Source organism: Otolemur garnettii, unplaced genomic scaffold (assembly GCF_000181295.1).
Source record: "Otolemur garnettii isolate 467f Iridium unplaced genomic scaffold, OtoGar3 scaffold00144, whole genome shotgun sequence".
In the NCBI taxonomy this organism is placed as follows: Eukaryota; Metazoa; Chordata; class Mammalia; order Primates; family Galagidae; genus Otolemur; species Otolemur garnettii.
In genome coordinates, this window is record NW_003852539.1 from 3,446,337 (window position 1) to 3,468,516 (window position 22,180).

Genomic DNA, 22,180 nt, shown 5'->3' on the forward strand with positions numbered 1-22,180 from the left:
TTAGAAAAAGAAAGAAAGAAAGAAAGAAAGACAATGGAGTTCCTCTTTTTTTACCCTCATACAATGTCAATAAAATGACCTTCTGAGTTGTGACCATTTGTCAGAAAAAGGCATAAGAAATAGTCAAAATTTCGCCAGACACATTTTAAGTAATAGGAGCTACAAAACCAATCCTTGATGTCGTGATAATAAAAAGGGCTTATGTGACAGTTGCCATGGTGAGAAGAATCACCATGGATGTGTGCAGCTGCAGATCGCATACCAGGTAAAAATCTCCGGTCATTTGTAATTTCGATAAATAACCAGGTAATATTAATTCTTTTAATAAATGGTTATTAGTTATTGTAATTAGCATTAGCTACTGTAGGGATGACAAATGACTCCAAAATGGAAATGGCTTAACTTAGTAGAAAATTGTGCACCTTGATGTCACAGTCTGAGGGGGCTGGTGAAAGAAAGAGGAAAAGGACAGCAAATCTATATAATCGCTGCGAGACCCAGCCTTCTTCCCCCTTGGAGTTTTTCCTTCCTGTAGGTTCTGAAGCCATCTCTATTCAGCTGATAGATGAAGAAGATGAAGCATGCTGTATGTGAGGTTTCTTCTAGAATGTTCTAGATAAACATTTCTCCTACTCATATTCCATTGGCCAAATCTCACTTGCATTCCATACCTGGACATCCCTGGCTGGAGTCCCCATGCACAGCCAGCACCAAGCACCTGAAGATGCCTGTGCGAAGATGTCCCCAGATGATTTTAGCCCTCCGCTGTCAAATTTTCCCAGCTGAGGCCCTGCCACCACTGCTATGTCCTGAAAGAATCCCCACAACTGCACAAGATCTCATCCCTATAAGAAATTCCTTTTCTGTGTTATTCATAGTGTTTGTCCACGCCAACTTTGATACAAACCATAAACTTGAATGGAACATAATTGCCATTCTGAATGGCTTAAGTGCCACACAAATTGAGCAGTTTCAATTTTTCATGATGTTTGGGCACCTTTGACTCCACATTTAACTTTCTTGGCAATTATGATCTACTCAGGATTTTTTTTTGGGTGAAATAATTTGTTTTTCATTCTAGAAATACAAGTTATTTGGTTTATTTTGAATGGATTCTCCATAGCATCAAAGGGTTTCCAGGATGTTAATTTTCTTTTCTTCTTTCTTTTTGAAACAGAGTCTCACTGTGTCGCTCTCAGTAGAGTGCTGTGGGGGGTCACAGCTCACAGCAACCTCAAACTCCTGGGCTTAAGTGATTCTCTTGCCTCAGCCTCCCAAGTAGATGGAACTACAAGCGCCCGCCACAAAGCCTGGCTATTTTTTGGTTGCAGCTGTCGTTGTTTAGCTGGCCGAGGCTGGATTTGAACCTGCCACCTTAGGTGTATGTGGCTGGCACCATAACCACTGTGCTACAGGTGCCAAGCCCAGGATGTTAATTTTCACATGCTATTAGAATTAATTTTTCTTTTTTTTCTTTTCTTCTTTTTCTTCTTTTTTTTTTTTTTTTGCAGTTTTTGGCTGGGGCTGGGTTTGAACCCCCCACCTCTGGTATATGGGGCCAGCACCCTACTCCTTTGAGCTACAGGTGCCGCCCCTAGAATTAATTTTTCTTATTGATACCTTTGAAATGTTACTGCCCAGCTTCAGAAGATTTTTATTTCTGATATTTAAAAAGAACACTTGTCTAAACACTATTGTCTCTTTATCCTGGGTGTTTATCTTTACCATTTTTCTGTAAGTTCTGGATCTTTTAAGAGAACAGAACTCTGCGCACATCCTGCAAGTATTATAATGCACCACCAATAAAACCAAAGTACAGGCTAAACTATTTAGAAGCACTAACAAGTGAGTAATTTGAGGATAAAGATAAACACGGTTCCTCTAAATCACAGAGTGCCTCATAAAGAATGAGCAATGCCGTGCGAGCTGTCTGCTGCGACGTGGGCGAAGTAGCAGCCAGCTCTGCTAATGTTTCTGAGAAGCCGCTATTTTAGGAGGCCCATTTATCAATGTTCATGAATGTATCCTAATGGGTTTACATTATAACTGATATTTATAAAGAATTAACTTTATTATTTATTGCAGTCCCATCTATCATTTGCCAGCTAATGCCTTAGTGTCCCAATGTTTTATCAGTTGTCTCGATCTTCATGGTGGGATACCTGTCCAGCAGCCCCGTTCAGCACAACACCTGCTGCGGGGAGGTGGGGTGGGGGATGGGCAGAACTGGGTTATTTAGATGAAGTTCTCTCCTCACCAGCAAATTCTCCTTTGAGAATTCAAATTATAGAAGTGTTTTGTTTGTTCTTTTTAAGCAAGGAGGACATTTCCATTACACAGCCTAACCCTGCGTCCTCATCCTTTTCACGTGTATTTTATTCCGGGGGGGCTTTTCTTTCCCATTCAATGCTCCTCCCCCCACACCCTCACAGCGCTCACTGAAGCTCATCAACCATCAACTACCCTACTTTGACTTCTCCTTTGGCCTCCAGTTTCCCCAGAAATAAATCACAGCCCTCAACAAAAAATGCAATCATAGATATCAATGATCTAGCAACCTGAATTATGGCACCAGAGCATAACCGAAATAACGCCAGTGGGCAACAGTGCCAAAGAGAAATTACCACTCACCTACCGTGGCTCTCTAAGACTCAGCAATCCTCTCTGGGGACATTTCTGTTTTTCCATTTGCACCTAGATTGTACAAAAGTTATTTCAACCCATTTAGAAATAGATTTTGAAAGCAGAAGAAGGAAAAAAGTAAGGTTGGATACCTACTTCATAACATATATCAAAATGAATTCCAGCTTGAGCAAAGATCTGGACACACAGAATAAAATTTTAAAGATGCCTGAAGGAAATGTAGAAATAAATGAGAGGTCATTATATCCTGCAAAATAAAAAAAAAATTTATACCCAAAAAAAATCTTAAAGAAAGCTAAAAGACACAGACTGAGAAACTATGATGGCTGGAAGCTTTTATTTGTAATGTATAAGGATATACTGCAAATTAATAAGAAAAGGATAACCCAATTGAAAACTGGTCCAAGGGCATAAAATAACCAGTAACAGACAAATAGTAGGGGACAGACAAATCATCTGAAAAGATACTCAACCTCAGTAATAATCGGGGAAGATAAGTGAAATCAATAACAGGATATACTTTTTCACCAAATGAATAAATTTCAAAAATAGATGATAACCAATTTGAGAGCCAAGGTATGGGAAATAACCAATTTTACATACTGCAGTGGGGGTATTAACTGGTAGAGAATAATATTAGGAACCTACCCTACAGAAGAGATTCAGTAGATGTATATGTTTACTAAGTTTCTAGCAATAAACTATGGGAGATAATTAAAAATATTTATCAACAGACGAACGGTTAAATGAATCAGGAGCAAGCTTGTGGAGTGTGTGCATGCGTGCACACACGTGCTTGCAAATGAAAGAAATGGTTTGGAAGGAAATAAAGGAAAGAGTGCAAACCTCACTAAAGAGGGCCTTGAGTAAGGCGGCAGGGTTGGAGTGGGATGGGAGGGGAGGACATTTACTTTTTATTCTATATTCTCCTGGATTGTTTGAATTTGTTACAATGAACAAGAATTGCTTTTATAACCAAAAAAAGAAAAAAATTGAAAATAAATTTGAAAAAATTTAATCAAAATGTAAATGTTAAAAACATTAATCAAATTAAAAATACTAAAGTACAGCAAAGCGGTTGTGAGCCAGGCACTCGCTTACATGGCAGCTTTTCTGGAGGGCAGTTTGATAAGATGTCTTATGTCCATAACTTTAAAGATGTTCCTAATCACTAGTAATATTAGCTAGTCTCAGGGAGGGAAATAAATGGCTGGAGGGCTTGTGGGAAGGGAGGTAGGGGGAGCAGAGAGAAATCACTGTGTACCCTTTTGCACCTCATGAATTTTATTCTAAGAGAGTAAATCTCATCGTTAAAATTTTCATGAAAAATGCTTAAACAGTTCATATCTTTTGATCCAGCAGTTTCCCCCTCCTATAATTTATCCCAAAGGTGATTCACAGTCGTGGGCTTAGCCATAAGCTACTCTCCACACTATGATTTACAATAGCGGAAAGCTGCATACAACAATTCAAAGTCCAGCAAGGGCAGATTGATTAAATAAACTGTGATGCGTAGAGAACATAGTTATTAAAAATGATTTTGCAGAAAAATGTTCATTACCTTGAAAAGATGACAAAAATATATTGAGAAAAACAAGTTTAAAATTATAGATAGATCAGCCAGGCGCGGTGACTCATGCCTGTAATCCCAGCACTTTGAGATGGGCGGATCACTTGAGCTCTGGAGTTCAAGACCAGCCTGAGCAAGAGTCAGACCCTGTCTCTAAAAATAGCTGGGTGTTGTGGCTGGTGCCTATAGTCTCAGCAACTTGCGTGGCTGAGGCAGGAGGATTGCTTGAGCCTAAGAGTTTGAGGTTGCTGTGAGCTTTGATGCCACATTTCTCTGCCAAGGGTGACAAAGTGAGACTGTCTCCAAAAAAAAGTTATAGATAGCTAAGTACAGATACAGATATATGAATTTAGATCAGCAGGCAGAGAGACAGATAAATACAGCTACATAACCTGAAAGAATCTACATGAAGGTGTTAACAACATTTTATATCTTAGTAGTAGTGTACTTCTAGTAGTAGTGTTATTAGACTGCCATTTTTTTTTTTAAGAGACAGAGTTTCACTTTATTGCCCTTGGTAGAGTGCTGCGGTATCACAGCTCACAGCAACCTCAAACTCTTAGGCTTAAGTAATCCTCTTGTCTGGGCCTCCTGAGTAGCTGAGAGAGAATTGTCTATCACAATGAAGATTTAAAAAAATAATGCAATTGAACTTTATGAGAAACAGAATTTTAAAGGTTAAAAAGGTCTCAAGGACAAAAGAGGTAAAGTGAAGCTGTAAGATCATTAAAACCTCGGCCTTCCAGAGTGCTGGGATTACAGGCATGAGTCACTGCCCCGGCTCATCTCTCTATAATTTTAAACTTGTTCTTCTCAATATATTTTGGCCATCTTTGCAAGGCAATGTACATTTTTCTGCAAAATCATTTATAATAACTATATTTTCTACTTCTTTTTTTGCTTAAAAGATGCCAAACTATTAAAGAAGAAACATAAATAAACAGAGCCAACAGTTGAGATTCAAAAGACAGAAAATAAAAATAGGCAACTCTAAGAAAAACCTTTTTTTTTTTTTTTGCAGTTTTTGGCCAGGGGTGGGCTTGAACCTGCCACCCCAGTTTATGGGGCTGGCACCCTACTCCTTGAGCCACAGGCACCGCCCATAAGAAAAATCATTTTTTTAAGAAAAACATTTTGAATGATAAAATGTTACCAAAATAATATAAAAATGCAAGTGTTTTAAAGATAATATGTTAAACAGAAATCACCAGTAGGATTATAAAGTAGGAAAAACTCCACAGAAACCCATTTGAGGAACTGGTCAGCAAGAAAGTAATCACAGGGGCCCAGCACAAAATGAAAGTGTTGGGCCATTTGGTAAAAGATCGTCAAGAATTCCAAGATGGCAACAACAGAGCTTTAAGTGATACACGGGGCTCTGTGTGGCCACACAAGTTACATATACATGAAACCACCCAGTCCAGGAGTCTGTCTGGGACAATTCCAGCAACATGGAAGCTAGGGAAGCTCTGTTGTGGTCAGATGAGCAGAAAGAGGGCTGACCCGACCCTGGCTGTCCCCACCAAACAGTTCTCTATCTTGAAAATTTTCACATAATCCTACCTGCTATGGCGTAGGCCTGAGACGGTAAGTGAGGCAGTTAACATTTGATGAATATTCACTATAATTGCTTTATATGGATAACGCTTTAAAAAGCCTTATAGTAACCCGGTGAGGAAAATAATATATTGAACTTGTTTTAAAGATGAGGACATAGAAGCTCAAAGAGGTTGAGTGACCTGCCCAAGTTCACACAGCTGGTGAGTTTGGCGCCTGCTCTGTTTACCTCCTGGATCCACAATCTTAACTGCTATTCTAATATCCCAGGCCCACAACACATCAACCAGTACTATACACGTGGCTTTGGTCTTGAGGCACCCAAAGGACCAGGTACAAAGGCTAGGTTCTCCTGGTTGGGTACAATCCCATAATGTCCCCCTTGGCCTCTTAACACATGCACCTTAGAATCTCTATCTGGCCCCTAGCACCTGCGAGTCAATCAGACTTTCACTGGGTCCTCACAGCAAATTGGGCATCTCTGGAGGCCACACAGGCTCAGAGGTGGATGCTCTCCCCAAAATGCCACACATTCCCCTACTGTGACCTGACCCTACTGTCCCCATGTGGGACATCAGAAATGGATTCCATTCCCTGGGCTATCCCCATGTTCCAGTCTCTACAACTTTCCATCTCCAGGACTATCACAGACTTTCCCAGGAAGATACCCAGATGTCCTCCCTCCCTACCTTCAGAACTGCAAATTCCAGGGTACGTGAAAGATGATCTGGAAAATCTATACAGAGCCCTCACCTGGGGCTCTGTCTCTGGCCATTTGGTTCTGTGCTCAATGGGATGAGAGTAACAATAACAGCATAAATGTAGTGTATGTGTCAGATGGCGTTGTAAGCACTCAAATACATTTTGCATTTAATCTTCACAACAGTCTTGCAATGGAAGTTCTAGTCTTATCCCAGAGAGGTTAGATGATTCACTCAAGGTCACACAGTGAGTGAAATGAATGATATAGCTGTGACAGGATCAAAGTCTTAGATTTTACATCTCACTTCCTCCTTGAGGGGCCTCCCTAGTCTGCTGTCTGCTGGGACAAAATACTGCAAAGAGGAGCCTTTCTCTGACTGCCTGACTCCCTTATCTATCTTCCTTCCCTTCAAGAGCCTTTGGGGGCAAAGGCCCCTTCAAAGTGGGCCCACATTCCACCCTGTTGGCAGCTGCCCCTCACAACACCTCCTTCCTCTAACCTTGAATGGCCTTTACAAGTTGGGAGGCCTTGGGCTGGAAACCAGCTCTGTCTAACTCAAGGGGGGAAACGGTGCAGGGTAAGGGAGGTGAAGGTGAGGGTGTAAGGGAGAATCTAGATGACAGGTTAGAAGAGTCGTGGAGTATCTCAGGGACTCCAGGACAATTCACAGAGGTCAGGCCCAGAGAGCCCCACCGGGAGATCACAGGGCTCTCTCCCTAGAGCACCACTGTCCACAAGATTCTGCTCTCCTGACAGGAGATTTCTGTGCCTCTTCCTTCAACATCCCATATTCCTAGGAGTCAACATCCGAGTGGCCCAGCTTGAGCCAGGCATTTTCTACAGATAGCCACAGACTGTGGGGCCTCCCTGGTAGGTCATGCCCTCTAACAGTCAGGCTGGCCCTTGAGTGCCTTGATCTGCTCCTTGGTGGTCAGGCGTGCCAGTGTGTGCGTGTGGTGGGGTGAATACCAGTGTGGGTGGCTGAGCATCTCAGGGCCATGATGGAAGAGAGGACTGTGCTGGGGATTGCCAATAGCAGACAGAAAGAGGTCAATAGGGAATCAGCACCTGGATCAAGGATGCTAATTCCTGTCACCCTCTGACCCACCCCTACCATTTTTTTAAGAGATAGGATCTTGCTACATTACCTAGGCTCAAGTGCTGTGGTAGGATTCCAGCTTACTACAGTCTCAAACTTCTGGCTCAAACGATCCTCCTGCCTCAGCCTCTCGAGTAGCTGGAAATATAGGCACATGCTGCCACACACAGCTAATTATTTTTCAAACATAAGGTCTCATTATATTGTCCAGGCTGATCTCAAAATCCTGGGCTCAAGCCTTAGCCTCTCAAAGTGTTGGGATTATAGGTGTGGGTCACCGTGTCTGGTCCTGACAATTTTAATCATTTCCAGCTACTGAAATGCCATCCAAATTAGTTAGAATTTCAGTTTCACTGAAATTTGAGCCAAAGCTCTTCCTCAGCTTTGGGCCAACTTAAGGATCTGGTGGCTGGGGACAGAGAGGGGGTTATTACATATCTAACCCCTTCTTTGCAATTTGTTTCTCTGTTGGGGGTTTTAGGGAGGAGGGAGAAAAGAAAAATAAGGTTTCTCATGTGACTGCCCTTAGTGAATTGGGACAGGTTGCTTCCTGTGGGTCTAATGGCTACAGTAACTTACACAGTGCGAAGTTGCTTTCAGTGTCCAGGAGCAGAGGTGATGTTCCAAATATTTAATCACCAAAATGGCACCGACCAGAGTTTTTCAACATTTTTGTCTCATGGCACACTTGAACCTATAGTTAAACTTGTAATGTTGATCAAAAAAAAAAAAAACAGTGAATAAAAGAATATACTTACCATGCTTTGAATCTATTTAGAAAGTGATTCAATTAATGACCTTTAATATTTTTGTGGCACACATAAGATCCTCTTACCGCATGCCAATTGAAATCACTGGCACAGACACAAGCCATTAGAAGTCACCAGCCACTCCCTGAGCAGGGTCCTGAAATCTCCCTGATGGGCCAGGCCAGAAGTAGGGGGCAGAAGGCACCCACTAGAAAATTCAAATGTCCTGGGATTCCTGTGGGTGGAGGCAGGGTGGCTGCAATGGCAGGAGGCACTTAGGGAAGTGGCTATTTACCAACCGATTTGGAAATGTTTCAATAGCTTTTTTTTTCTTTTTTGAGACAGAGTCTCACATTGTCACCCTTGGTAGAGTGCCATGGCCTCTTAGCTCACAGCAAGCACAAACTCTTAGGCTCAGGCCATTCTCTTGTCTCAGCCTCCCAAGTAGCTGGGACTATAGGCGCTTGCCACAACGCCTGGCTATTTTTTTAGAGACAGAGTCTCATCTCGCTCTTGTTCAGGCTGGTCTCGAACTCCTGAGCTCAGGCAATCCACCTGCCTGGACCTCCCAGAGTGCTAGGATTATAGGCATGAGCTACCGTGCCCAGCCATCAATATTTTAATAATTACTCTAGTGGCTGAATTTTAGCCTTGCCATCACTCATCCACTTCATTTCCTGTATGGTCACAGCTGACAGTGAGACCCACACTATTCTTTTAGACATTGATGGTCCCTTGGAACATCACTTCATTTTTCTGCAGGTCTCCTGTTGGCAGCATGGCCTGTCCCTTTGGAGGGATTCCAGGAAGCCCGCAGCTCCCAATCTTAGCCAAGCGCCTCTTTACCCTTGGCTTGACGTCTTCAGCTGTGCTGTCAGTGTTTCTTCCATCTCACCCCAACCCCTGCCACGGCAGCGCCGAGGCAGATCAACGCACCTTATGGGTCAGCTAAGATACAACTGGGAAATAAAGAATCAGACTCGCCTTCCTGAGGATACTCCGAAACTATATGAGCTAATTCTTAGAGGTCCCTCTCCCAGAGATTTGGGGAAGGGAAACTTTTGAATGCACCCACGAGGAATGAGGAGAGAAGATAGTCTGTTTCCTTTTATAATCATAGTACTCCTCTTGCCTCAGCACTCTTTTTTTTTCTCAGCCCTCTTAATGGAAGTCTAGTTGTGGGGGTAGAGAGATTTAGGGGCTGGCTCTGAAGCTGAGTATCTCTCAGCAAATACTGCAGGAAGGTGGCTGAAACTACAGCCTTCAGTACCCTGAGATTACAGTAACAGTCACTTGTCTGTTTGTTCTCAGTACTATTCTCGTCTTACTAGGCTGCCCTCTGCATTGCAAGGGGCTGGAAACCTGCAAACTACATTTCTCAGATTCTTTTACCAACGAATTTCTCATTAGGTTCTGCCAGTGGTGCCGGTGGGAGTTTGAAAGGCAGAGGAGAGAAACCTGTTGTTCTTTCTCCAGCAATAGAAGGAGCAGCAGCTTCTGCAGCAGCAAGAGCAATGAGGTGGCTGCAGGCTCCCAGCGGTCTTCCAGTGGTGGCCGGTGGCAAGCACTCCGACAGCCTCAGTAGCCTGACACTCACGACCTCTAGATCTGGCAGTGACAGCCACAGCAGCAGGTGACTGCAAACGTCCAGATTGCAGCATCAGCGAGAATGTGAGCTCCTTGCTTCCTGTGGGCAGTAGTGGTGGTGATTCTAGTGGCCGCAGGAGCAAGTGCTCCAACTAAGCAGTGCAATGAACGCAGGCTCTGGATAGCACCATTTCCCTTTGGCCCTCCTGCCTAGGGGTGGCAGTAGCTTCCTACAACTAGAAATCTCTGGCTAACTTCACCATCTGCATTTTGCTCCGTTAGCCCTTCTATAACACTTTTGTATTCAATCTCATATTAAATTCCCCCTCTGATATACTAGAATGATTTTTGTTTTCCCTGGAATGTAAGAAGTGATATATGTCACTTCCAGAGCAAAACCTTTGGAAGCAGCTGTGCTTTCTCCACTCTCTCTTTCCCTTTCACTGGTTGGAGGCTCTAAGGGTTGGCAGAATGGAAGGTAGAAGAAACACAGACCCTCAAGTCCTCCCAAGGAGGAGAACCACCCATCAACCTGACACCACTCCTAGACTCCATAGAAACAAAAACATCTATTGTGTTTGAGGCATTGTACATCTGAATCTATTTGTTACAGGTACATAGCCTCTGCCCCAGTTAATACAGCACCTTAACTGTGATTTAAATATTTATATGAATAGAGTGCTTATTTGTGCCAGGCACTCTGCTGAGCACTTTATCCTCATTGAATTCTCATACAATAACTAGTTCTTATTAACATTCCCATTTACAGACTAGATAACTCAATTGCAGAGAGGTTAGGTAACTTGTTCAAAGCCGTCTGACTTGAAAGCCCACGCACTTAGATGAATAGATAGACTGGGCTGGGTGCAGTGGCTCACATCTGTAATCCTAGCACTCTGGCAGGCTGAGGCAGGTGGACTGCTTGAGCTCAGGAGTTTAACACCAACCTCAGTAAAAGTGAGACCCCATCTCTACTAAAAATAGAAAAACTATCTGGGTATTGTGGTGGGCATCTGCTGTCCCAGCTACTTGGGAGGCTGAGGCAAGAGGATCACTTGGGCCCAAGAGATGAGGTTGCTGGGAGCTGTGATGATGCCATGGCACTCTACCCAGGGTGACAGAGTGGGACTCTGTTTCAAGAAAAAAAATATATATATATATATTTTTTAATATACACATATATTTTGTTTGCCTCTACACTAATCTACCCTGCTCTGTGCCCCAGGGGACTGCATGTGAATTGTACTAATGGGCTTCTTTGCCCTCTGGCTTCCTGTTGGATTTGGCCAATGGGAGACACAGAAGGAGAATGGCACATGGGAATGAGAAAGGTCAAGGTATTTTTTTCTACCCACCCCCAGTCTCTCTTTACTGGAGCAAGTGTTGGCAGTGGGTATGTTCCTTTACCAAGTCCACAGCTGCCACTGAAAACCTGTCTCCTATAATAACAGCGCTGTTCTCACCTCTTGCCCCTGTGGCTTAGAGTTGTACTGGCTCTCCACTGTTGCTAGCTCGAGGGTGCTTGCCCATCCCTTACTGATTTCTCTCAACTTTGCCCATATCTGTGTACATAGTTCCCTCACTGACCTATGTTCAGTGATCTCTTTGAGTGTTATCTGTTTGCTGCTGGTATCCTGATAGTCCAGCTTGTATAATGTTTTTATAAACTCCAGCACATTTGTTGTTTTGCTATTTGGTCTTTATTCACCCTTTTCTTGGTAGGAATAATCTGCTTTCCTACCAAGGGTGCACATCCTTTGGGGGGAGTTGAACTGACTTCCAGACTCAGCCCTGGCCAATCAGAGCACTACATCCCTCTCCCCCACCCCCACCCCCATTTTCAGTGACTGATTCTAAGACTCAGGTTGCACTGGGAAAGAGAGGCCCTCTTCTTTTCTGTGGAACCCCAACTTAAGAGTATGTTGGCCTAAAGATGTTGACAGCTATGTTTATGTGGATACCAAGAAGGAAGCCAACACAGGAGAGCTAAGCTGAGCCCTGGAAAGAGGTTAGATATTAATCATGTTGTTTAAGCCACTACATTTTCTTTTTGCCTAACCTATTGTGGGCTGGACTTCCCATCCTTGCAATCAAGATTCACAACTGATAAATACATCAAATTCATACATGTTCTTTGCAAGCACACAGAAATCTCCTCTAGGCAACCTAAGTTTTAAAAAAGAAATTTTTTAGAGGGATGGGTGGATTGGCTTACAGAACCAAAGGAAGAGAAGGAAAATCAGTTTTTGGAAAGGACATGTACCAGAGTGGTTCCTGGCGACTCAGATAGCAGGAATGAATGGATAGTGTCATTAGGGCATTTTTCTGAAATAAACCAGTGCTAACCATCTACACTCCTGAGTCCCTTTCCTCTAGATTCAGACTTACTTGGTAGGGATGGGGGCAAGAGAGAAAAAAGAAAGAGCGACTACTTAGACTTACCTCAATCATTTGTCCAACCCTTGTCCAAAGGGAAGTCGCCTGGATTGATAGTTCCCACCACGACTGTATACAATAGGGAACTATTACAATACACGGCAATTCTCCAATGTAAAATCTGTTCTAAACACTTTTCCTGTATTAACTCATATTAATCCTCAAAGTAGCCCTGTAAAATAGGTACTGTTATAATTAGCCCTATTTTACAGATGAGGAAACTGAGAGCTACTTTACACAGAGAGGTAAAGTAGCTTGCTTATGATTACACAGCTGGTAAGTGATAGAGCTGGGATGTAAACCCAGGCAGCCTGGCTTAAGTTGGTGCACTTAACCCACTGTACATATGGCTTCTCCAGGAGAAGACCAGGGAAGAGATGCAGGACAGGCAAGGACATAAAGTCCCCTGCAGTTATCCTTTCTATTCTCTATCATTCTGTATCAATTTTTTAGCTACTGTGTTTTAACAAACAATAAAGAAAGAGAGATTTCTGTGTCAGAAGTTTAAAAAAAATGTCCTGCTTAGGCAATTGGGAAAGGGAAGAAACCCAACTCTAGTGATCTCACTCTCTCTCAGCCACCAAGGAGACCATGAACTGTCTAGGACCTAGGGGAATTCCAGCTGTCACCAGGCTGCATGAGCCAAAGCAGAGAAAACCCAGGGAATCAGGAAGGCATTCTCCATCATGAAGACACTGTTGAAGACCAAAGAGGAGAGGAATGCTAGCCCTTAGGTGATGCAAACTGAAGGGGCTCCTGCCTACGGACCTCCGCCCTCAATGAAACCCTGTGGGGCTCAGTTCCCTATATGCCCCCTTTTGATATCCCCCGCCCTTATTCCAGCAGTTTGCCCTGCTCTCCTCATTCTGCAAGGCTGCTCCTTCAACGACATGAAACAGGTGTTTACCAAGGTTCCAAGTCCGAGAACAGTAAGGCTGTTTGGGGGTGACAAAGCTCCAAAACTTAAGCCACATTTCTCTGGCTCAAACTTCAGTTGCATAATAGTGGAAACCCCAACTCAGTTTCAAATGCTACCCTTTCCTACGAACACAGTTCAGCCAGTGTGTAAGACTGCAAGCTTTGGAATCTTGGCACTGTGGCTAATGAGCTGTGTTACAATGGCCAAATTGTCCAACCTCTCTGAGCCTCCATCCTCTACCATGAAATAAAGTAATGATATAGGGGCTGAAATCAGTTCCTACGTACTGCCACAACTGAAAAAACATCACACTACATCCAAATTGAATAACAAATAGTTAGCCGTAACCTTCAACTTCCCACCACCCTAGGCATCCCCCACCCTCAGCTACCTGCCCCACTAAGCCAATAACTTAAGTGTCAACTCATTCTAGAACAGAGAGTTACTAAGACCTTGATCTAGCACTAAGGTCAGTATCCGTCCTGATTGGTAAAGCTCATGTCTGAATGGGTTGAATATTTTTACTATTGTCCCTGACAGTGGTCATCCTTAGGATTAAGTGAGAAGATGCAGACAAAGAACTTGGCAGAGAGTCTGGCACATAGTGAAGCAACTCAGTCAACATCAGCTGTTATTACTTTAAACATCAGACCAAAGGGGACAGAGGCAGGATCAAGATCAGGGTCTCAGAGTTGAATATTATGATGGGTTATGACTGTCAGTTTAGGGCCCCAAGAAGATTCATGGATCAGGATGCATGGGTGGTCCTGCCTGGGGGAGGGATGTTCAGAAGAAGCAGGCACTGGTTCCCTTGGCAGTTCAGGAGGGACCACTGTCTGGTTTTCACTACTTCCAGCTGTATTGTACTGCTGGAATCCTGTGTCTTGGTCACCTGAAACAGAGAGGCTGCTCCCAGAAGACTGGACTTTGCCTTTCTAATGCCTTGGGGAATCCAAAGCAAATATTCCAATCCAAGGATCATCAGGAGAGGGAGTATTATGCACTGGTCAGAGTGTGGGATCTGGAGCTAGACTGTTGTTCAAATCCCAGCTTTGTAACTCTCTTTAGCACCCACATGAACTTGGGCCAATCACTTAGCTGCTTTGTGCCTTGATTTTTCTCACCCGTTAAGTGGGAGCAATAAAAGTCCCTGCCTCAGAGAGTTCTTATGAGGAATACTTTAGGTAATACATATAAAGTCCCAGAGCCCAAAGCAAGGTCTCCACGTGTGTTGGCTATTGTGAAGAGGCTCACAGCTCTAAGAGGAGCGGTTACATTGATGCCCACATAATCGTGTCCAAGATGACAGTCTTCATCTTCCTAGTTGAACTTCTTCCCCTGCTCCTCCAGGCCTCCCTACCAGCTCCCACATTTTAGAGATTAGGAAGCCCCGAGTAAGAAAGGTCTTGCCCACCATCATATGTGGAATCATTGGCAAAAAGGGACTCCATTTGAGGGCTTCAGATGCCATTTCCAGCAACCTATGTCGCTTCTCTTCCACTTCCTCATGCCACAGCAGAATGGATGCCTGGAAAGGGAAAGATTTAGGGATTTCAAACATCCGTCCCTTGTGAGTCACCAACGATGGTGCCAGGGATGTGGCTCCTACCTAGAGCTGTAGGTACCATGGAAACCCTATGCCCCTGCTAAGGCCCCAGACATAGCCAGCAGCTAGGAGAATGGGAGAGCAAAACCGTTTCAAGGGGTGAATGCAATGCCCACTGGTTCCTCTCCAGCAAACCCGCTGGGGCATTTTTGGGACCAGTCCCAGAGGCCTCGCCTCCTCCGCCCACCTCCACTCCTGCCTCTCTGACAGAAGCCCCACCTCCTCCCCGCGGCTCTGCCGCACCCGTGCTCCCATTTAACCAATCCCCAGACGCCCCGCCTCCGCGTTTGACAGATCCTTGGAAGTTCCTCCTAGGCACGTGGCGCGTCCCAAGATCCCGCTTACCCCCGCTAGTTGCCAGTTTGGCTTAAAAGGGTTCCTCTCCACCGACTTGGGGCGGGCGCTCTCGGACGTCAGTGCATCCCGGGCGGCCAGGCCGGGCTTTGGGGAGACCCCCCAAGTGCGGGAAGGAGGTGTTCCCGAGGCCCTGAAACCTTCCAGACCCACTCAGTGTAAACCGCCTCGGGTTTGTGTCAACATCCGAGGCTGGAGCCTGGCGGCGGCTGGGAACCAACTCTGTCTATGGGACTGGAAGATGGGAGGGTGGGGAACGGACAGATCCACGGGGTAGGCAGAGGGATTCTTCTGGGGGTCTGTGAGAAATAAGGAGGGCTTTATCTACCGAGGGACTGGAATGAAGGCTGGAGGGGTGGCTGGAGTGAACCCACGACTAGCGCGGGGCTAGGCAGAAATTGCACACTTCGCCATCCATACCGCTCTCTCTGCGCACACCCACCTCCCTCCGTTCTGCTCTTAGCGTGAGGGGAGTGGGTGTGGAAGGGGCGCGAGGGCGTGGACTGATGACCACCCCATCTCCTCCCTCCTCTACCCAACTACTCGGCAGCTCCTCCTGCCCCCCTGCAATTTCGGGTGGGATATGGGGGTCTCATCTTGTGACTCATCTCTTTCACCCCCCGCCCCCGCTGGGGCCCAGGAAGGGAAAGCTTAGAGATTCGGCAGTGATTCTTCCGTTTCTATAGCAACGTTGTGGTTGTTTTTGCGAATCCACTTCAAACGTCCACACTTTTCACCCCAGACCAGGAGCCAGTGCCTGAGCCTCAGGGTAGGGGTTACAGATGGGAGTACAGCCCTCCTTCTTCCTGGTGACTTCGGGAAGGTCAGCGCCGGCGGCCGGGGCGCGCTCCTGTAGCCGGGTCTCTCTAGCCTCCCCATCCCCACCTGAAACCCCGCCTGCCACTCCGCTCCAGAAAAGCCAATAGACATCCAATCTTCTTGGGATGGGGCGGGGCTTATGCAAATCGTGTCGCCTTCGAGAGGCACATAGTGATACAGAGCTGGGAGGCGGCTCCGGCGTGGACCTTGGAGAGCCCAGCCCGCGAGCCAGCCTCGATCCCCGCGGCCCGCCGAGGCTCAGAGCCATCCAGCGATCCGGCGAGTGGCCTCAGGTAACGCGGGTGGGACCGGGTTCTCAAGCTAACCCCGCCGGGCGGAGGCCCTGGTCCCCTCCCCCTCCACTCTCCATTCCCCTTCTTATCTCCTGCACTCTTACTGTCTCCCTGACCCCTGGCTCCGCCATAGGCGGCAGCATCTGGAGGGCCTGGACAGGGGACCATCTGGACAGGGGACCACCGTTTCAGTCTAGGCCCCACGGGGTCAGGGAAAGAGACAGAACTGCCTCCTTACCCCCAGCTCAGGTAAGAACCACCGTGGCTCTGGTCCCCAACACATGCACACCTGGGGGTGTGGTGTCGCTGGTGCTAGAGGAAGCACCAATCACCCTTCCTCCTGTTTCCTTTGGAGATAGGGAGTCTCCAGCGCCATGGCAACCTCCCACCTGCATAGATAGCCCACACCCGCACCACCCAGACCCACCAGCAGCTCAAATACTTCACACCACAAGCCCCCAAAGACAACCTTTGCCTCCACAGAGAGCTCACTTCCTCCTCACACTGTTCCCTGCGTTGTACCCGTTTCCCATCCCTAAAGCTGACAGAGATCACAGCATTCCTGAAGGAGGGAATCCCCCTCTGAGTTTTCCTCCTCACAGACACTTTCATGACAACCGCCCTCCCCATAATCCCCAGGGCCTGGCAGAGGGGCCCAGATTTGGCCTCTCCTGCTGACTGGAGGATAACCAGGGCCAGCTCCCCCAGCAGACCATAGTACCCTGTCAGCCATGCCAAGGCCCCAGTCTCCACACCCCACCCCTCATAGCCAAAGCCACCTACCCCTCTCATCCTCCCACTCCAATTTCTTTCTAGTTTCGATGCACTCTGGCCTTCTTATGGCTAGTTGTTCTTCTTTTCCGTCTTCCTGCTTCCTCTGCAGGGACCCTCCCAATGCGGGCTTTGTTGTTTCCTCCCCTAAGTGGCCTGCACCTGGAGGGCAGAGGAGCTGGGTTCAAATCTTGCCTTTGCCTCAGTTATGGTTTGACTTTGGCCAAGACACTTCTGTCTCTGATCCTTCATGAAAAGAGGATGGGGCAGGAGAGAGGGTGGACTGGATGAGATGATGTGAACAGCCTTCCAACACTGACACACTCTGGTTCTGTGGATGATTATGGGAAAACAGGACCCTGAACCACAAGGACATTTCTAAGAGGATGCCTGGGGGCTTTCATTTCTTGCTGAAGGGACATTGTTTCTTACTCAAGCCTAGTTGTAGGCCACCCCCTCCCACATGGTCTCCAGGTCCCTTCTATTAGGAGTCCCTCTTAGATCATGGCCCATCCTGACAGGAACAGCTCCAAATGGGAGGCAGCTGACAGGGCCCACCCTTTGTTTGTTGTCCCCTGCCTCTTGTTAAGGGGAGGGAGAAGACCTGGCTGCTGCTGCTACTGCTGCTGCTTGAGGAAGCAAAGGGAGGAGAGGAAAGAGAGAAAATCTCCTGGACAGGGAGCTGTTGTCACCATGGCAACCGCCTCAGCACCAGCTCCTCTGAAGCTGGGTGAGGGTGTGGGATTATTGCCTCCGTCAGTCCCTCCCGCCCCTGCCGCCACCTCTCCATTCAAAGTCCACAAACCAGAGCCCTCTGGAAGAAGCCGCTGAATACAGAGGGGCAGTGGTTTTGTGTATGGGGCAGTGCCAGCTCCTTCACAGCCCTTGAGAAGTAAGCAGAGGAGCCTTCCTGTGTTCAACAGGGCCACAGCGCCAGAAGAACATGCCCCCAGCTGGGTTCTGGCCTTTGTTTTACTGATGGGCTGTAGTTGACCTTGGGTGAACTCTTCCTTTCCCTGGGTCTGGGTTCCGTTGTCTCTGAAGTGGGTGTGATAGCAGAAGAACACAGATAAACAAAACAGCCTGACAACATAGTTCCAAAGAGGAAGAAGGGGCTTCTGCTCCTCTCATATAATTCACCAAGAGACATTTATCAAACAGCACTGTTTCTAGGCACTCCCATTAGGTTTCTGCAGGGCAGTTCTATGTAGGGACAGAGGGCAGAGCAGGAATCACGTAAGTGGGGGGGATCACAAGAGGGCAAACTCAAGAAAAATGGGGAAAGCACTTTATTTACTGTCTGGGCTGCTCAAAAGTTCACTGGGTCATATTGGGAGGGGATAAGCTCCTTGTCATTTAGCAAAAGGACCTGGAGAACTTTTTCTGGCTCAGTCTTTAATACAAAGGCCTCTCCCAAATCAGGCTGCATCCTGGAATTGTACAGCATGAGGTGAGGGTCAGAGAGCTCTGAAGTCTCCATGGTCTACAGCCTCCCAGGTCTACTCATGTCCAGTGCTGAGCCTGTGTGCTGTCTAGGTTGGGAAAGGCTAATACTAAGGAAGCGGGCTCCAGCTAGGCCCCAGAGGCTGATTATAGCTGTGTCAGCCCAGAAGAGAAGAGAAGAAGTTGGTGGAGAGGAAAATAGCTAAGCAGATAGGTGAGGTTAGCTCTGGTTGCAAGGGGGCAATAGGAGGTGAGAGTAGACAGGTGGGCACATTAAAACTAGACTCTAGGGGATTCCAGAGTTTCAGGCCATGGCCGCCTCTACTCTATACTGTACCTGTGGGCAAAAAAAAGAAAACCATTACCTTGGAAGAGAGGAATTAGAAGATAGGCACTTCCTGTGAGGCAGGAGGGCCCTGTGAGCATGGGCATGGCTGAGCAAGCAGGGCTCTAGATGGACTGCAGGCCCCTCAGCTGTGCCCTGGCTACAAACATAGTGAAGGTGTCAGGATCACTTCAAAGTGAGAAATGACAGGACATAATGGCAAATTAGACTTTAAAGTAAGAGAGAATGGGAAAGACTGAAGGTAACTAAGATTGTGTTGTCCTCTCCAGGGGACAAGGGAGAGAAGGAAGAGGAGAGAAGTGAGAGAGTATGATCATCTCTAGTTGGGGTGAGTCTGGCTGTAGACTTGCCTACCCAGAGGTACTGGTGGGTGCCCCTAAGATAAGATAACCTGGGTATCAGCGAGCCTAGACCAGATGGTCTCACTGAGGTTAAAAGGAGATTAGTGCTCTGATTTTCCCAGAGGCAGGTGGGGATGGATAAGGTAGCCATGATTTGAAGAGGGTGGTCTGGGCAGGTGGCATGGATTCAGTGTATGCTCATCTGGACCCTTCTGCTGACCTGCTGTGTAACCCTGAGCCAGTTTTCTCCAATCTCTCTCAATTTCAGTTTGCACTAAAAATTAGGGGATGATCATAAGGGGCATTGCCAGCATTGACCTCTAAGAGCAGTAGAGAAGATGAGGAAAAATGGAGGCCTAGTCCTCAAGTCCCTAGGAGTCAAAGAATCGTGGAGAAGGCAGCACGGGGCAGGGAGGGGGAAAGGAGTAGAAGGTCAGAGCCACACACGCACCATGACACACACGGAGAGATGTGTGCTCGCTGACAGATTTGCAGCTTCATGCATTGACATGCTCCCACACATAGACCCAGCCCCTCACGCAGATACTCAGGCACATCCTGCAGGAATATGGCAGGGAGAGGCTCTGCCTCGCATCAGACACCTCTGTCTCTGGCTTCTCCACCTTCTTTGTCTATACTCTAAGCCTTCAGAATCCTTTGGATTTGGGAGAGCCATGGAGCCTTCTTCCTTCTGTCCACAGATATTCCAGATGTGTCCTTGCCTCTGGCCCCAGTGTGCTGTTTTGTACTCGGCAGCCCCAGGTTCCTGAAGAAGGCATACTTCCCCTCCCTGGATTCTCCTGAGAACATAAGATTCTGCATCCTGTCTGGGTGGTAGGTGGGGAAGGCAGTTGCTTACACTGTTCCTTCAACTTCCTCATGACCCAGTAGAGCAGATATCCTCAAACTATGGCCTGTGGGCCACATGCAGCCTGCCGAGGACATTTATCCGGCCCGCTGGGTGTTTGTGCCACCGCCGACTTGTCCTGGGGCCCACAGTCTGGGCCTCCAACGGTCCGAGGGACAGTGAACTGGCCCCCTGTTTAAAAAGTTTGAGGACCTCTGCAGAGGATTCTGAAGCCCAGAGATAACCTGTTAACTAACTAGCTTGAGGTTGCCCAGCAAAGGTGGGGGTATGGAACAGGCTGAGGGTGTTCCCAACAGTAAGGATCAGAGGCCACACTGGCAGGTGGTGAGCTGTGGAAGCGGAACTCCTTCTCCCAGTCCAAGGGCTTCCTTTCCCAGAGTATCTTGAGGACAAGCTACTCTGGGTGAGAACCTAGACCTCTTCCGAAGAGACTCTAGGCAGGTCAAAGGCACTTCCCAGGCCTCGTCCTGGGAAACCAGCTCTGGAGGAACATTTCTCACATGGAGGTCAAACAAGAGTGTCTAGCCAGCCTTCAAGCCTGACCAGGCTTCCTGGGGAGAGGCTATACCTTCCTCTGCAGACACTTCTGGCACGGGCTATTTGAGGGGCTCATGTTCCAGCCAGGGAATGACTCTTGATCTTCCTTAAACCTGCTTCAGAGCAACACTTCTATCCATTAAGCCCCCGCACTGAGCCTCTGTCCTCTCACCCCCCCATCTAGTTAGTCACCAAGTCCTGCCAATTCCCACTCCGAACATCTTTTGGTCTATGCACATCTCTCCACAACCCCAACCTTAGCGTCATCATCTCACACCTGAACTGTGTAGCAGGCCCCTCCTTGCTTTACCTATCTGCCCCCACCCAGTCATCTTTCACACTGACCAAAGGAAAAATTCTAAAACTCAACCTTCTTTCTGGATTCCCAGTGCCTAGTTCAGGACCTGGAATATTGTAAGCATTTTTCAGTGTTGTGAAATGAATGTGATCTTCCTAGTCTTTCCTTTAAAGTCGTCAGTAGCTTCTGTCTCTACAGGTGAAGTCCATACTCCTTGGCATGGATCGTGGGCCCTTTGTAATTAACCATCTACCTCTTTGATCTGGTTGTGAGTTATTGAAGGTTGACCCGTGTCTGCTCTATCTCCATCACTGGCAGTGGATCTAGCACACAGTCAGTGTCAGTAATGAAAAGCAGAATGTCATTAGGGTCATCATTGCTACAGACTGAGATTTCAGTTTGTACAGAGGAAGGAGAGAGAGAAGCTTCCCCCTGGGTGGCCCTGAAAGGCCTAGAAGAAGAACTTGGGTGGGAAGACAGCACAAGGGGACACAGAAGGAGTCTGCTTCAGGTCCCTGGCAGGAAAGGAGCCTGCGGAGGAGGGTGGGGGCTGAGTGCAGAAAGGTGTGAATATGGAAGAGAGGAGTCTAAGGGCTTGGGGAGCTCTGGAAGGTGTGAGGAGGAGAGGGGAGGATGAAGACTGTGCATGCAGAAGTGTCAGTGAGCAGGAGAGCTGAAGACCCGGAAGCTGGGGGTCCCTGCTGGGGAGCGGAGGGACGGGCAGTAGGATGCCCCGGTGTAGCAGGAGGAGAGTACACCTCGTTATAGTGGAGTGTCACGAGGGTCAAGAACCACCCTCTCCAATGTGGGACAGGGGCTGGCGGCCTGCTGCCAGAGAAGATGGGCCCTCCTGTGGGCAGGGTCGAGTGAGCGGTGGAGCCCTGCTGAGGAAGGGTGGTCCTGAGAAGACGGAAAGTGTGATGGAAGAAATGACCCTGGCTGTGGGAAGTTGGGCGTGTCATGGGAGGTGGATGTGGTAGAGAAAGAGAACTCTATCATGCCGGGACTTGGGGACCGCTGCTGAGGCTAGGACCTTGCCTGGACCAAGTGGCAGGGAGCCCTTTGTCCCACAGGCCCCGCCATGGGGAAGACCAACAGCAAGCTGGCCCCCGAGGTGCTGGAGGACCTGGTTCAGAACACGGAGTTCAGCGAGCAGGAGCTGAAGCACTGGTACAAGGGCTTCCTGAAGGACTGCCCCAGCGGCATCCTCAACCTCGAGGAATTTCAGCAGCTGTACATCA

At 47.3% G+C, this 22,180-nt stretch overlaps 1 protein-coding gene across 3 annotated transcripts in view; it reads left to right on the forward strand.

Moving 5' to 3' along the window:
* The first annotated feature begins 16,255 nt into the window (after nucleotides 1–16,255).
* HPCAL4 (hippocalcin like 4) overlaps nucleotides 16,256–22,180 on the forward strand; it is an 8,230-nt gene continuing 2,305 nt past the window's right edge. Inside the window, exons 1-2 of one of the 3 annotated variants that reach the window (XM_003798991.2) lie at nucleotides 16,256–16,335; nucleotides 22,013–22,180. In XM_003798991.2, coding sequence (XP_003799039.1) covers nucleotides 22,021–22,180 — 160 coding nt within the window. In that variant the 5' untranslated portion in view covers nucleotides 16,256–16,335; nucleotides 22,013–22,020. Of the gene's footprint in view, nucleotides 16,336–18,510; nucleotides 18,557–20,030; nucleotides 20,062–21,997 lie in introns of those variants that run through there. The other 2 variants (XM_012810877.1, XM_023518686.1) reach the window with 2 other exon arrangements.